Raw genomic sequence first — 14,491 nt, 5'->3', positions numbered from 1 at the left:
TTTCCCAATTTTGGCGCTTTTAATAAATAAACAAATTCTATCGGTCTTTTTTCGCCTAAATGAAGCACAACATGTGGCGAAAAAACAATGTCAGAATCGCTTGGATATGCAAAACCTTTAAGGTGTTTTTTCATGTTAAAGTGACACATGTCAGATTTGCAAAATTTGGCCTGGTCATTAAGGCGCAAACAGGCTTGGTCACTAAGGGGTTAACAAATATATTTGCTTGCACAACTGACAGGGCTGCATCCATGATTTGCCGATATCGTGGATTTATAGCACATTTAAAATCTTCTATACCTGGCATAATGGCAGTCCACTGCATGATCCATCGGCAGCACCCTGTTGCTAAACATTTATGTGAGAGATTGCATGATTCTCTGTGCTATGTAATTAATGCTGTTAACAAGATAAAAGCGCACTCTTTGACCGAACGTCTTTTCGACCAGCTCTGTCAAGACCATGACAAAGAATTTGAACATCTCCTACACACCGAAGTGAGGTGGCTGTCAGGAGGAAAATGCTTACGACGCTTCTACGAACTTTTGACACAGTTATTGAGTTTCTTCAGCCGATTGACCCAAGCCTTTGTGATGCAATCCAACTACGACGTCTTGACGTTGCCTATTTTGCAGACATATTTGACAAACTCAACGAGGTCAACACAAAGCTGCAAAGAGACAAAATTAATTTAATTAAGGCTAAACTTATAATCTCTTCCTTCATTGCTGAACTGGACCTTCATACCAATAACCTGAGTTCCCGAGTCTTCAAGACATTGCACATGAAGACGGAGACAAACTACAAGATGCAGACTTAGATGTTTTTTGCTCACACCTCAAGCCAAAGAAGACATGCAAACTAGGTTTCATGATCTATGTACCCTTGAAATACCAATGTGGGTACTCAATCCATTTTCAGCAGACGCAGTAGAATTTGATCCCAGATTACAAAAGCAGTTGATGGACTTGAAACATGATAGCGAAGCCCAAGCACTTTTCCAACAATGTGGCTATGAATGTTTTTGGGTGAAAGTGAAGAATTCCTATCCTATCCTGTGGCAGGACGTTAAACTGCTCGTGTTAGCTTTTCCATCTACGTACTTAGTGCAGAGGGGCTTCAGCGCAGTTCAGCAGCTCCTGACAAAAGCAAGAAACAAACTTCAAATATGTGTAAGGGGCGACTTGAGACTGTGATTGACAAAGATAGAACCAGATATCATGAAATTGGCGTCCGCTCAACAGGCCCAAGGCAGCCATTAATGACATAGATTGATTGTGGCAAATATTATCATTATTAGTTGAATTTCATTGTTCTTGCATTTTAATTAGTCTTCTGACCATTAAGGAATAAGGTGTATCTTGCATTTTCTTTATATGTTATACGTTTCTATCATATGATGGTATTATTGCTTGCTTCCAAAAAACATTATCTTCTGCAATAAAACCTATTTATTATAATATCCACAATTAACCTGTTTTAAAATATTTAACACCTACATTTTAGCAGCTAAAGTTTAGCTGACTAAATTACTTCTTTGGTAATTTTTAGAGACATGTTTTCACAATTAATGCTAATCTGTTAAACATTATCAAACTTTCCGGAAAAAAGTATTCCGTATTTTAATTTGTATTTTTAACTTAAACAAGGTAAGCTTTGACTGGGTTTAAATTAGTAAGGCTTGGGTGGCGCTGGCTGCCATCGCAATACCTAAAGGGTGCGCTGGGCTGAAAACGGTTGAGAACCACTGGGCTAGGGCATTTGGGGCTGCATGTAGTCTGTGTTAATTCATGGGCAGCACATGGCCCCATTATAGCCTATGGGACTATACAGATTGATGTATGAAAAGACTCGTCCTATTGCTGTCTGTATCACGGACGAGAAATAGGACATGCTAATGCATGTTTTTACACTTGTCCATGTACTCTTTAAATCGAATTGTGCCTGAGCCTCTGAGCGAGCGCCTGGCTTCAATCAGAGATTTCCTCCCATTGCTCAGTTTATATTATATTGACACCTAATGTTTCATTAGCACATGTACTAGTTTACTATATTAGAACATACAGTAATAAAAACCTGTAAAGTGGATTTGATGCAAAATGTTTAGAAACACAGTAATTACGTTGGAGGTTATTGTGTATTTTGTAAAAATCAACAAGAAAAAAATCCATGGTGCCCGCTGTGTTCTTTACCAGTCTAAACCGCGGTATTATCTGTTTACGTGTGCGGAACAATAGTGTTTTCAGTATGTGACAAAGTAGATTCTAAGACTTTGATGTGAATTGTAGCGAGACAGACAGTTGGGCAAGTAAATGTTCTAGGCTCCCCAGGTAATTGTCGTAAATAATCTGTTTTGTGATTACGTGAATTACACAGCTGGGGAAAACACACAGCAAAGCCGCAAGAGAAATAACTGGGAGAATTAGGAGCTGGAAACATTAAGTGAAATTTCCTGTAAACGTAACAATGGTAGGTCACTGTGACTGCTGCTGGGATGACAGATGCTAAATGCACACTAGATGGTAAACGGCAGCTGCCACATCCTGTAATGCTTACAAAAAGATAGTCAAGAAGAAAAATCAGTTCTATTAATGGGTCCACGTTGGGGGTAACAGTATGGAACAAAGAGGATGTTGAAATGAAATAATTAGCGTCATTGCGCATGATAAATACTATACAGAGTATTCTGTATAATGCCAAGTACTTATCATCTAGGATAGCCCATTATAGCTGAAATTACCATAACGATTGTTATTAATGAGACACTAACAGAGGTACCAACAGAACCAAATGATCAAAAAAAAGAAAAAATGTTTTTGCGTTTCACCTGTAAAAAATGGTGGCAAATACCTGTAAAAATGCACACAAACAAAAAATATGCGTGCGTTATTACAGTAGATAATATTCTCAAACATTATGATGAAGGAGACCGTTTATTAGGGCGTCGGATGGATGCCTCACCTACTGATCTGCCCAGAGTGCTCCAACGTCTCTCCATGCCCAATGTCAGATTGGTCAGGTAATTATTATTGGAGATATGCTTAAAAGGCCCATTTAGACACAGCGATTATAGCTCAAAAGACATCTTTTGAGCAATAATCGTTGTGTGCATTTACACGGCAAGATGATCGCTCAAAAATTGCTCAAACGGCAGTTTGAGTGACAGTTTTGAGTGTTCACTTTGCATAAGTGTGTAAATGAAGGCTCACACTGTATGCAGAAGACAAGCAGGACTGCTATCTTCTGCATACAGCTGTTGTCTTCCCAGAGTGCTCAGCTGGTATACAGCTGAGCGCTCCGAGCAGGGTATGCAGAACACAGCTGGAGCGCTGTTATCTGCATACTCCTGCTGTGTTCACGAAGCACTCAGCTGGTATACAGCTGAGTGCTCCAAGCTGGGTATGCAGGACACAGCTGGACCGCTTGTCTTCTGCATACTCCTGCTGCGTTCTGCAAGTGGGATACCAGCTGAAACAATAGTATCAGTGGTATCCTGCTAGGAACTCAGCACGCGGTCTTGATAAGACTCATCATTGTCTTTCAGCTTGCTGGAAGACAACGATGAACGACTCGTTAACGAAAACTGCACGATGTTCGTGCGTGTAGACCCAACCATTCTTGCTCAAAAGACGGCTTTGAGCGAATTTTGAACAAGAATTGTTGGGCTAAATGGGCCTTTACAAACTTTTTTTTTTGGTCTGAGTTGTAAATATGGTTTAAAAACATTTTGTTGTATATTTAAAATCAGACAATTTTGCCTTTTTTTTAAAAACAGTTTCTAAACTTTCCTCAACAGAGCATCTGACAGCTACTCAATATAAGGCAGTGGGGTAGGGGTCTGTTATTGGTGTATGGAGGGGTTGTGTTATCAGCTGCTTATCACATTCCAGAGAAAGGCCAGCAGCACACGGACGGGTCGGATTTTGCATGTGGGAGCCCGCAGCGGAATCCATCTCTGTCTCCAGCTGCCGACCCTGCATACCTTATATTCTCAGTAATGCCGTCAGTCATGCGCAATTCAGATTTTTTTTTTTTTTAATATCTGCTTTCCCCGTGCCTTCACTAAAAAAACTAAGCAAAATCATCAGATTAAGCATATTATAAAGTGTCTTTAAAACCATATCTAAAACTCAAATTTCCCCCCAGAAATGTTTAGTTACTCTTTAAATGCTTCGATATGATCTGTCCAATTACATAGGTTGATCAAAGACACAAGCCCACCCAGTTCCACCATTCTCAGATGTAGCTATTTGATCCACCTGAAAAATACAACCCCCTGGACTATTGTATTAAGTTACAACTTATTGAGGCTAATAATGCTTATTCGACCTTATAAGGGCAGTTAGATAAGTTTCCAAGATATGAATTAACACAACCCCTCTTGCTGTACCATATTAATTATAACTCAGTAGTCGCCACACAGATGTCCAGTCTAGAGATGAGCAAGCATACTCGGTAAGGCGATATACTCGAGAGAGCATCGCCTTTCTCGAGTACCTGCTGGCTCGTCCCTGAAGATTCGGGGGGCTGCGGGGGTGAGCGGGGGGTTGCAGAGGGGATCGGGAGGGAGAGAGAGAGGGAGAGATCTCTCTCTTTCCTCCCCGCTCCCCCTCACTGCCTCGCACCGTCCCCGACCCCGCGGCCCCCCTGAAACTTCAGGGACGAGCCAGCAGGTACTCGAAAAAGGCGATGCTCTCTCGAGTATATCGCCTTACCGAGTATGCTCGCTCATCTCTAGTCCAGACCTGTTAAATTCTGGTCCTGTTTTTGTCATTCCCACATCTCATGGTCTGGCATCCTAGAGTAGGACTACCGTTAGTTTAAGTTACATGTGCTTAAAATGGTGCAGATTTTCAGTTTGGCTTTGCAGGCAGGAGATCCGTAGTGGAATAGAGTAGCATCACAGTGGATGAGATTTAACAAACTTCATTCACGCATTGTGGATTTTCTCTGCATGGAACTTGACATGTAGTGCAGATTTTTAAATCCACAGCATGCCAATTCCTGTTGTGGACTGAGCACAGATTTGTTGCAGATTTTCTTCATTGAGTTCCAAGGAAAATGAAAATCCACAACAAAACCCTATTATTGCTGATTTTACAGGGGTTCACCTGTGGATTCGCAGCAAAATCTGTAGGTGAAAGTAATACTTTAGAAAAAAAAAGTTAGTTTACTCACCTTCCCAATTTTCTCAGCGCTTCCGTGGTAGCACCTGCCTTGTCCCCAGGAAGGTCTCTGTAACCTGGCCTCCCAGTGATGACATGTTACGTTGACACATGACTGGGGCAGGCAATTAATGGCTGCAATGGCCGCGTGTGTCTAGTTATTGCTGGAGGCTACAATACAGAGACCACTGGGTCACTAGGCAAGTGAAGTTAGAGAATGTGAGTACTGGGGATGGGGGTAAGCCAATCTGTAGTGGTAAATCTGCAACAGAAGGGGTTGATTATAACTTCAACCTGACTGGATTATTAGTCAAAATGGTAGAGTTGGAAGGGACCTCCTGGGTCATGGGGTCCAACTTCCTGCTCAGTGCAGGATTCACAAAATCATCCCAGACAGATGTCTGTCCAGCCTCTGTCTGAAGACTTCCATTGAAGGAGAACTCACCACCTCCCGTGGTAACCCGTTCCACTCATTCATCACCCTCACTGTCTTATATCTAATCTGTCTCTCCTCCCTTTCAGTTTCATTCCATTGCTTCTAGTCTTTCCTTGTGCAGATGAGAATTGGGCTGATCTGTCTACACTGTCACAGCCCTTGTAGACAGCTATTAAAGGGGTTGTCTCGCGGCAAACATCAACATTTTACCTTACCCCATTCCCCCTGTCACCCCCCTGGCATAAAATAGCAATTTAAAGCGGTTTTTAAGCCGCTTGCTACTCACTGATCCGACGAAATATGAACTTTAAAAAATCTTCTGCCTAAGATGGCCGCCGGTCCTTTCCCAGGGATGCACTGCTGTTTTCTCCCATGGTGCACCGCGGGTCTTCTCCCATGGTGCACCATGGGCTCTGTGCGTTCCATTGCCGATTCCAGCCTCCTGATTGGCTGGAATCGGCACACGTGACGGGGCGGAGCTACGCGATGACACGTAGAAGTGGCGGAGCCAGAACGCCGCTCGTGCCGGACCGAAGAGAAGCCAGAAGACCCTTCTGCGCAAGCGCATCTAAAAATGCCAGAAGACAGCAGAATTAGACGGATCCATGGAGACGGGGACGCTAGCAACGGAGCAGGTAAGTGAATAACTTCTTTATGGCTCATATTTAATGCACGATGTACATTACAAAGTGCATTAATATGGCCATACAGAAGTGTATAACCCCATTTGCTGCCGCGAGACAACCCCTTTAAGCTATTAAGACTGGGCCAATACCTTACCTTGTGCAGTAATGACACCATTTCTTGTGACCAGGCAGGAGGATAAGTAACAGTCGCTGTATGGAACACATGGACTATGTCTGTTGCTGCACTACTTGAGTGAATGTGAAATGGTCTCTGGATAAAAAAGCAAACACAATTAAAGTTATAAAGGACTTACTTACTGCAATGTACATATAACATATCATGAAGATCTTCAGAATACCACTATGAATATACCGTATTGTAATGCAGGAAGTGTTTTATCACACAAGTGTTTCTTGCATTAGTTTGCACATTGCTGTGTGACGTATACAGCACATCTAGTCTGGGTATGAGCTGTTCTATTTTAGATTGGATGGACTACCTCTTGCTGGTTATCATTTCAACAATTTAGTAAATCTATGGTTTTCTTTTGTTCTCAGTTCACTGATTCTGCATTCATTTAATTCAGCTGTGTGGAGTCTATATGCCACTTGAGTATTTGCAGGCATACTGGTTGTAGGTAGAGCAAATACTCTGGTCTATATTATTTGGGGAAGATTAGACCCTACCAGTTCTTCAGTCCTACAGCTAGTGGTACATGCCTCTGATAAAGAACTTGGGTAGCCTTCAGAATTCTAAAGTCTTTAGGACTTTATAAACTCAGTTCTTCGCGACCTTCCTCTAGTCAGTGGTTAAATGCTATGTGACTAAAGTTGGGAAATATTCTTGGAAATGGGAGTCTTTTGTCCTTGGCTTATTATCTAATACCTTATGTGTAATGCCCCATCTAGACAGAACGATTATTGCTCAGAAAATCATTAAAACAAATTAAAAATAAATGATAATCATTTGGTTTAATCGCGGGCAAATGACTAAACAACGAACAAGAATCGTGCAGTTCTTGTTCATCGTTCAGTTTCAGCCTGCATAAAAACCAGCATCGGCTTGGGTACTTAAGGTGCCCTTTAAACACTACTAATTCAGTGTTTCACATAGGAATGAATATGAATTAAATGAGAATCAAGCAATCTTAACAGGCTGCCCGAGTGCGAATTAGCTAGTGATCACATCAACTGCTCACTCCGTCGGGTAAACGAGAATCGTAAGATTCTTGGCCCATGTAAAAGGGCCATAGGCATTGAGAACATCTCCATGAGTCATCCACCTATAAAGAGGATGTTTGTTAAGCAAAATCCAATTAGCCATGAGAAAATGGTTCTCTAGACACTGTATAACCCAGTTGGCTCCAATTAACTACTGGAGAGCCAAAAGGGCAAGCTAGAAGTTATTAGTTTCTTAACAGCTGGAAAGCCAGAAGTTGGACACTTCTTGTATAGACTAGTCAAATATGCTGCCTGGTAATTTCCATAGTCTTCAAATGATAAAAAAAAGCAAATATGGCTAATATAAGAATTTTTCAATTTATATGCATGAAGCAATGCACCTCTAATAAAAATGTATACCGAGTAATTCTCAGAATCTCAGAATATGCTGTCATGTTGAAAATGCTAATTGCCTTCTGATGAAAGGTCTCTCTCAATGTATTTTCTTTGTAGCTACCCTGGCAGTAATCACATTGTGCATCTTAATATAATAATCACAACAAACCATGCAATAATTTGCACAAATGGAATGAAATGATAGAACAAATGTATATGTGGAGAAGAGGATCACATACTCTGCCTCTTAGAAGTTCATATGCTGTAACTCCTAAGGACCACCAGTCAACACCAAAAGAATAACAGATTTCACCTCTTGGGTAGAACATTTCTGGAGCTGCGACAGAAAAATTATATTAAATTTCTAGACCTCTGTACACAAATTAAAACACTTCTATAATTCAGCAGAAAATCAATTTATTTAGTAGTAACCATGAATATATTGCTGCTGGCCGGCTATCTCCCTGTGATGCCAGGCCATGGGCTTCTCCAATTTTATGTCAATTGCTCAGCGGTAGCAAAAAAACATCCTGTGGATTGGAATAGCAAATAAAAAAAGCTTTATAATACACTCACCTTTAGGTCACTTTCACATCAGCGTATTTTGGGTGCATTTTTGACCCGGATTACAGATAGCTGTCCTAGTCTAACCATCTACTGACCCACATTTACAGTATTATGGGAATCTATCAAGTTTGAATTAGTAGATCTGTAGTTGGGCTGGGACACTCGTCTGTAATACTCTCGACTAAAAGTGGCCTCAAAAAGGTTATCTATTAGCGAAATCAACTGTTCTCCTGATGTGTGAGAAGACGAACCCACCGTGATCAGCTAATTTCGATGGTGGCTTCCATCTAAAAAGGAGTGGTCTTTGTGATATAACCCCTTCAAGATTACGCATAATTCTGAAAGTGGTCCTTTTTTTTTTGAAAACCCATTGAAAGCAATGGGGCAAAAATAGAATCCTTTTTTTCTGTTTTAATTTCATTTCTCTGCTCGAAAAGTGGTACAGAGACACAAAAAGCCCCAATGGAGCCCTAACGTAGATAGGTGTAAACAAGTCCCATATTTTGAAGTAAGTTAGTGCTGCTTCTCCCCGTGAAGCCATGCCCCTCTTTGGACATGGTTGGTAACATGAGTGATGTCAGAGGAGTAAGAGGGCGTTAGTATTTTAGAACCAGTGGGCACCATCTTGGTCCAGTGTGCAACACTGCTGATGTGAACAGTGGAGGCTATTGTAGACAGGTTGAATGGTTGGAAAAGTCTCATGGACATGATAGACAGTGGTCCAGATGCAGCTGCTGCAGCAGATGTGGGCTAAAGACCCTGGAACAAAGAAATGCCCAGGTTCGTAAAAAGGAAGACTGAAGTGACACCAGAATGACAGCTGGTGAGACAGCACTTGGAAGTAGTAGAACCCTGAAAGACAGCTTGTCTGCTGGACAAAGGAGAGAGCAGTGTCACTTTTTAGACAGTTAAGTACACCTTGGGAACAAAGGAGAGCCACAAGAGCCTGAACATAGCTGCAAAGGGAGCTTGAAGTGTCATTTCCATCACCGGTTATAACCTACATAGAAAAACGCCCCTGTGCCAGGGAGGTCCCCCAAGGGACTTCAGAGCTGGTAAGAAACTCATGTGCTTATGGGAGAAAGAGTGAGACTATTTAAACGCTATTTCCACTTGAGACTGTTAACCCTTAGTGGGCATTAGGTCCCTGTGTTAATTGATGGACTGTTTGCCAGTAATATATGAAGCTGTATTCCGCCCTCCTCGGTGAAAATACATTGTAAGCAGGATGTATGCAGATTTTCCAAGACAGTTACACTATCTTTTATATGTTTTAGAAATATCTAACCACTGCTCATATAGAAATTCACTTGGTTGTTTCCATACCTCCCATTGATTACTGTGGTGTGAGACTACTGCATGTGAACGCCCTGACAAAAAATGGAAACCAGGATCCTTTCTTCTTGTGCTTCTGAGGATCCTAGCTGTCAGACCTTCACTAATCAGTTTATAGCATGTGTAATTGATACACTATATAATGTAATAAACAGAAAAATGCCTCTTAGGTGTCATTGCTGGTAAAATGGCTTCTGACCATAGATGAGCAGAAGACTCTTGGACAATCTTCTCATTGGCACAAGATGTTGACCTCTTCGGCTTTAGAGCATAGAACATGACTTCTTTGTTCACGTTTACAACATACAAGGATCTCCTAGTGATAGTTTCCCAATAAACAGCCACATATACTATACTATAAAGGAAATCTATGAGACCCACATTATAGGCCTTCAGGCAATGCAGTGTTGTAGGTATCCAACATCAGCAGCATTAGACTGGAGCCATTAAAGCAGTGAAGGAATTATTAGCCCTGCATGTCACTCACCCACTTAACTTCAAATAAGGGCTTGTTCTCATCTACGATGGAGCATGTACCGCTATTGTAAGGATATGGGAACTCCTTTCCTAGTTGTTATAAGGAAAATTGTTTCTTGTAATGTTTATTTTAAGTCTTGCCGCCTCCAGAATCCTGAGTACACCATAATGCTGGTGCGGATTGGTGATAACCAGAGTCTCATGAGCGTATATGAGAGACACGGAGCCTACACAGGTTCCATGATGTGAGCAGCTGATGGTTTTGATGCAGCATATTTGTTTAAAGAGGCAGAGACGTTGAGTGTACTGCTTGTAGGCTACCAGAGCAAGTGCGTCCAAGGACTGGGACTGCTGGGAGTGATGCTTGAGTGCAGCTGCTAGGGAAAATTGGGCTCACAGAAACAGTATGGGCCACTACAGAAAACCGAAATTCAGAAGACAAATTTCTAGCCTGTTACCGACTGCTACATTCTCATAAAGTAATCCTGTGCCTTCTTATTGACTTGCCTGTCCAGAGCCCTGTCCCTGCCAATATTTCAGTTAGTACCTGGAAGGATGATGAATAAGGATAAAGCGCTCACTAGAAGGATACTGGAGAGTGTAGTAGATAGATGATCCTGAATTCCAATTGAAAACGAATATTCATAGGTGCTGTAAACAATCTCATAAGAGAGAGCAGCTAGAGGAAAGCTCCAATCATGACATGAAGGAGAAAAACATAAATGGGATAAAAGAAGAAAAAAAACTCAGCGCTCACACCATAGAATAAGTTATTCTATGGTGTGAGCGCTGAGGTTTTTTTCTTCTTTTATCCCATTCAGTTAGTACCTGGAGAGATCCAACGTGGCCAAGGTAAGCACCCAGAGGGCCCATCCGCCAACCTGCTTCACCATTTTCTCTGGTAAGATTCTGGACACTATAAAGGAAAACTGACTGACCCCATAAGAGTCAATGGGGTCTATCCGGCACTATTGGTGTCCCGGCATACTTTATGCTGTATCCAGTACCGCCAATATATTTTCTTTCTTTTGCTCCTATACTGGAGCAGACCAACAAAACGTTACAAGCATAGACATACTGAAGATTTAGAATCCGCAAAATTTTTCAAAAATGAAGCAGCCTTTTAAACTTAGGCTCCATAAGGAGGCATTCCATAATATATGGTCTTTAACCCAATAACTTGGTCAGGAAGATGAAGCAACTTGAGCTTAGAGCAAGGAGAGCTCCTTGCAGTTCCCAAGTTCACTTGGCAAATCTGAATAATACATCTGCTTCTATTATTCACCAATACTTTAAAAATGATACATGGAGGGCAGCATTTCAGAATTGCTAATTTTCTCACCTACAAGGTAAGCCATAGTGGTAACCTTACAATGCTGTCTCCAATCAGACCTGCATTAGGTAATTCATTATTGGGTTGATCGTCTGAACTCCTTTAGGCTGCATTCCCACAAACGTATATCGGCTCGGGTTTTCACGCCGAACCGATATACGTCCTCCTCATCTGCAGGGGGGGGGGATGGAAGAGCCAGGAGCAGGAACTGAGCACCCGCCCCCTCTCTGCCTCCTCTCCACCCCTCTGCACTACTTGAAATGTAAGGAGGCGGTACTAAGTTCAGCAAATTAGCCCCACCCCTGTCCCGCCTCTCCCCATTGCAAATAGTGCAGAGGGGCGGAGAGGAGGCAGAGAGGGGGCGGGAGCTCAGTTCCTGCTCCTGGCTCTTCCATCCTCCCCCCCCCCCTGCAGATGAGGAGGACGTATATCGGCTCGGCGTGAAAACCCAGCCGATATACGTTCGTGGGAATGCAGCCTTACATAGTGATTCTCTGCTACAATGGTAACATTTTGTCATCCAAATAAAATTTCCCCCTTTCTTGGTAGAAGTAATTTGGCTAATGTCAGCATAATAGTGACATTATTCAAGTCTAAAGTATCGTGGCCATGCTACCGCAAAGTTGGAAATACAATTGCAATTCTAAATGCAATTCTAAATAGTGGTCTAGGAAAAACGTCTAGAAGCAGAATGATATTAGAACTACAGTGTCAATGAGTCCGAAGAAAAGACATGGACAGTATTCCAACATGGTTGACTTGCAAGTGCAGAAGTGTATTATGCAATTATATCCACTAAGTAGCTGCTTAACAGGCTAATTGTTGGTACAACTGCTGCTCACCTGCAAAATTGTGCTGTGTTGATAATCTGTTGACAAAACTGGCTCTTGGCTGCCTGCAGCCACCACCGTGGGCATTTGGCCGCCAATGTTGGCCATTCTGTGTGTTCTTGCCATTTGTAGAGTTGAATTCAAATTTTTCTTAGCCCCAAAAATGGCATTTATTACCAATACAGAGATGACAAACATATGATCACTAGTAGCCACTGCTGACACCTCCACTGGGGCTAACGGGGGGTTCCAAGTTTTTTTATTTTTCCTAATGACACGAGTCAGGAGGACTTTAAATGGAGTGGCAGCACACATGCTCGACTGCTGCTCCATTTAAAGTCAAGGTGTGTTGATGAAGGCAACCTACTTCATGAAGCAGCTATTTCCATTAACTTCACACACTTTAAATAGAGCAAAAATGTTCGATTTAAAGTGATTTTGACTAGTGTGGTGAGAAGGAATGGGAGACTCAAGACCCCTGTTCTAGCAATGAGGTCCCCAAGCAATTATCAGAATACAGTAGATGATAAATGTCATTTGTGGGGAGAAAATGTCCTTTAATGCTACCACTACACACATATATCGCGCATACAGTATCCTACCAAAAGTAATTGAATTGAGTAAGAATCAAAAGTAGTATTTACATATGTTAATACTTAGTGTGGCCTCCTTTCGTCCTAATGATATCTGATACTCTTTGTTGCATTCTTTTTACTAACAACTGGTATACTTCAGCTGATATTTCCCTACATTTATCCTGCAAATGTCTGGCAAGTCCTCTCAAAGAACAGGGACAATGTTCAGATTTCCCGACCCAACATTTAAGTTCATCCCAAAGATGCTCAGTAGGGTTCAGGTCGGGACTCTGTGCAGTCCATTTCAGTCATAGAACATCAATAATCCCAAAACAACATTGGATTTGTGACAAGTTGCGTTCTCTTGTTGGAAGGATTGCTGACCATTCCCAGAGCATTGCCACGTTGTTGGCAACACATTAATGTCAGGGTACACCTCCGTGTTCATGATTCTTGCCACTACAACCAACAGATCGAGACCATGCCACGTAAAAAATGCCCACACCATAACAAAACCTCTGCCATACTTTACTGTTGGCGCAACACACTAAGGCAAAAGGCTTCCCCCGGGGACCGGCCACAATCAGCTACATCCATCTGATTTGGAGATGGATTAGCATGACCTGCCACTACATGGAATTTTCTTCCATTGCTGAATAGTCCATTGACGATGTTTCTGTATCATTATAGACAACCTAATGCATTGCATTGCTTCGTGACAGATGGCTTATGTGCAGCGGTATAACTCAATATCCAATAGTGTGCAGTTCCCTTCACAAACTATAGCCGACACCTCCAAGAGTCTTCGTCTTATGTACATGGTTCAGTGACATGCTAAAAAGGCACGATCCATTCAACTGATAGTGGTGTCCACATACTTTTTGTAGGATAATGTACACTTCACAGATGATAGATATACACACAGCATACAGTATACAAACACAATTTCTATAATATTTTTATATATTATATATCAAGTGCAACATCTTATGTAGGAGACTGGCAGTCATTCTGGTAAACTGCTATGGGATGCCATATGGTATATTTAGTTATCGGTTGTACACATGTTTTCCTATGTGAATGTATGTAATAGAGCCTCTGGTCAACAATAATGTAAAACATATGTATATATTTCTATTTACAGTAAATTTGCCCTATGTTCCTTTAATGACTTTCAGTATAGGCATCAATTAAAGATTGGTGAATTGTATTATTCCTTTGTCCTACAAGTTGCTCCACCGCACAAATGCTTATCATTATAATGTTGATGTTGGTGCACTATTTGTAGGTCCGAGTATTATTTAATGAGACCTGGCAATGAGAACAGACTACACAAATCTTTGAAGATACGGGTTGGCTTCAGTTCAGCTGATTTGTGAGACTGTTCTGGCTCAGCAAAGACGAAAGCACAAGTGAAGTATCAGTTCAGCTTAATAGTATTCTGGGAATGGGTGCATAATTAAAAGGCCTTCAGCATCAATAATGAGCTTACATACTTAGAATACAGTTCAACCTTCAAGGAGTAGTTAAACAGATACAAATAAAATCCAACAGGCAGACCTTAAAGGGACAAAAGCTTAGCAAAAAAAA

General features: G+C 41.6%; 1 protein-coding gene across 1 annotated transcript in view; it reads right to left on the bottom strand.

The window, feature by feature from the left end:
• STK32A (serine/threonine kinase 32A) overlaps window positions 1–14,491 on the bottom strand; it is a 156,736-nt gene that overhangs the window by 22,333 nt on the left and 119,912 nt on the right. Inside the window, exons 8-9 of the mRNA XM_066589824.1 lie at window positions 8,024–8,121; window positions 6,382–6,498 (exon numbers count right to left, since the gene is read on the bottom strand). Of these exons, the coding sequence (XP_066445921.1) occupies window positions 6,382–6,498; window positions 8,024–8,121 (215 nt within the window). The remainder of the gene's footprint in view (window positions 1–6,381; window positions 6,499–8,023; window positions 8,122–14,491) is intronic.

This window comes from Eleutherodactylus coqui, chromosome 2, assembly GCF_035609145.1.
Source record: "Eleutherodactylus coqui strain aEleCoq1 chromosome 2, aEleCoq1.hap1, whole genome shotgun sequence".
NCBI classification, from domain to species: Eukaryota; Metazoa; Chordata; class Amphibia; order Anura; family Eleutherodactylidae; genus Eleutherodactylus; species Eleutherodactylus coqui.
This window is presented reverse-complemented; position numbering and strand designations above follow the sequence as displayed.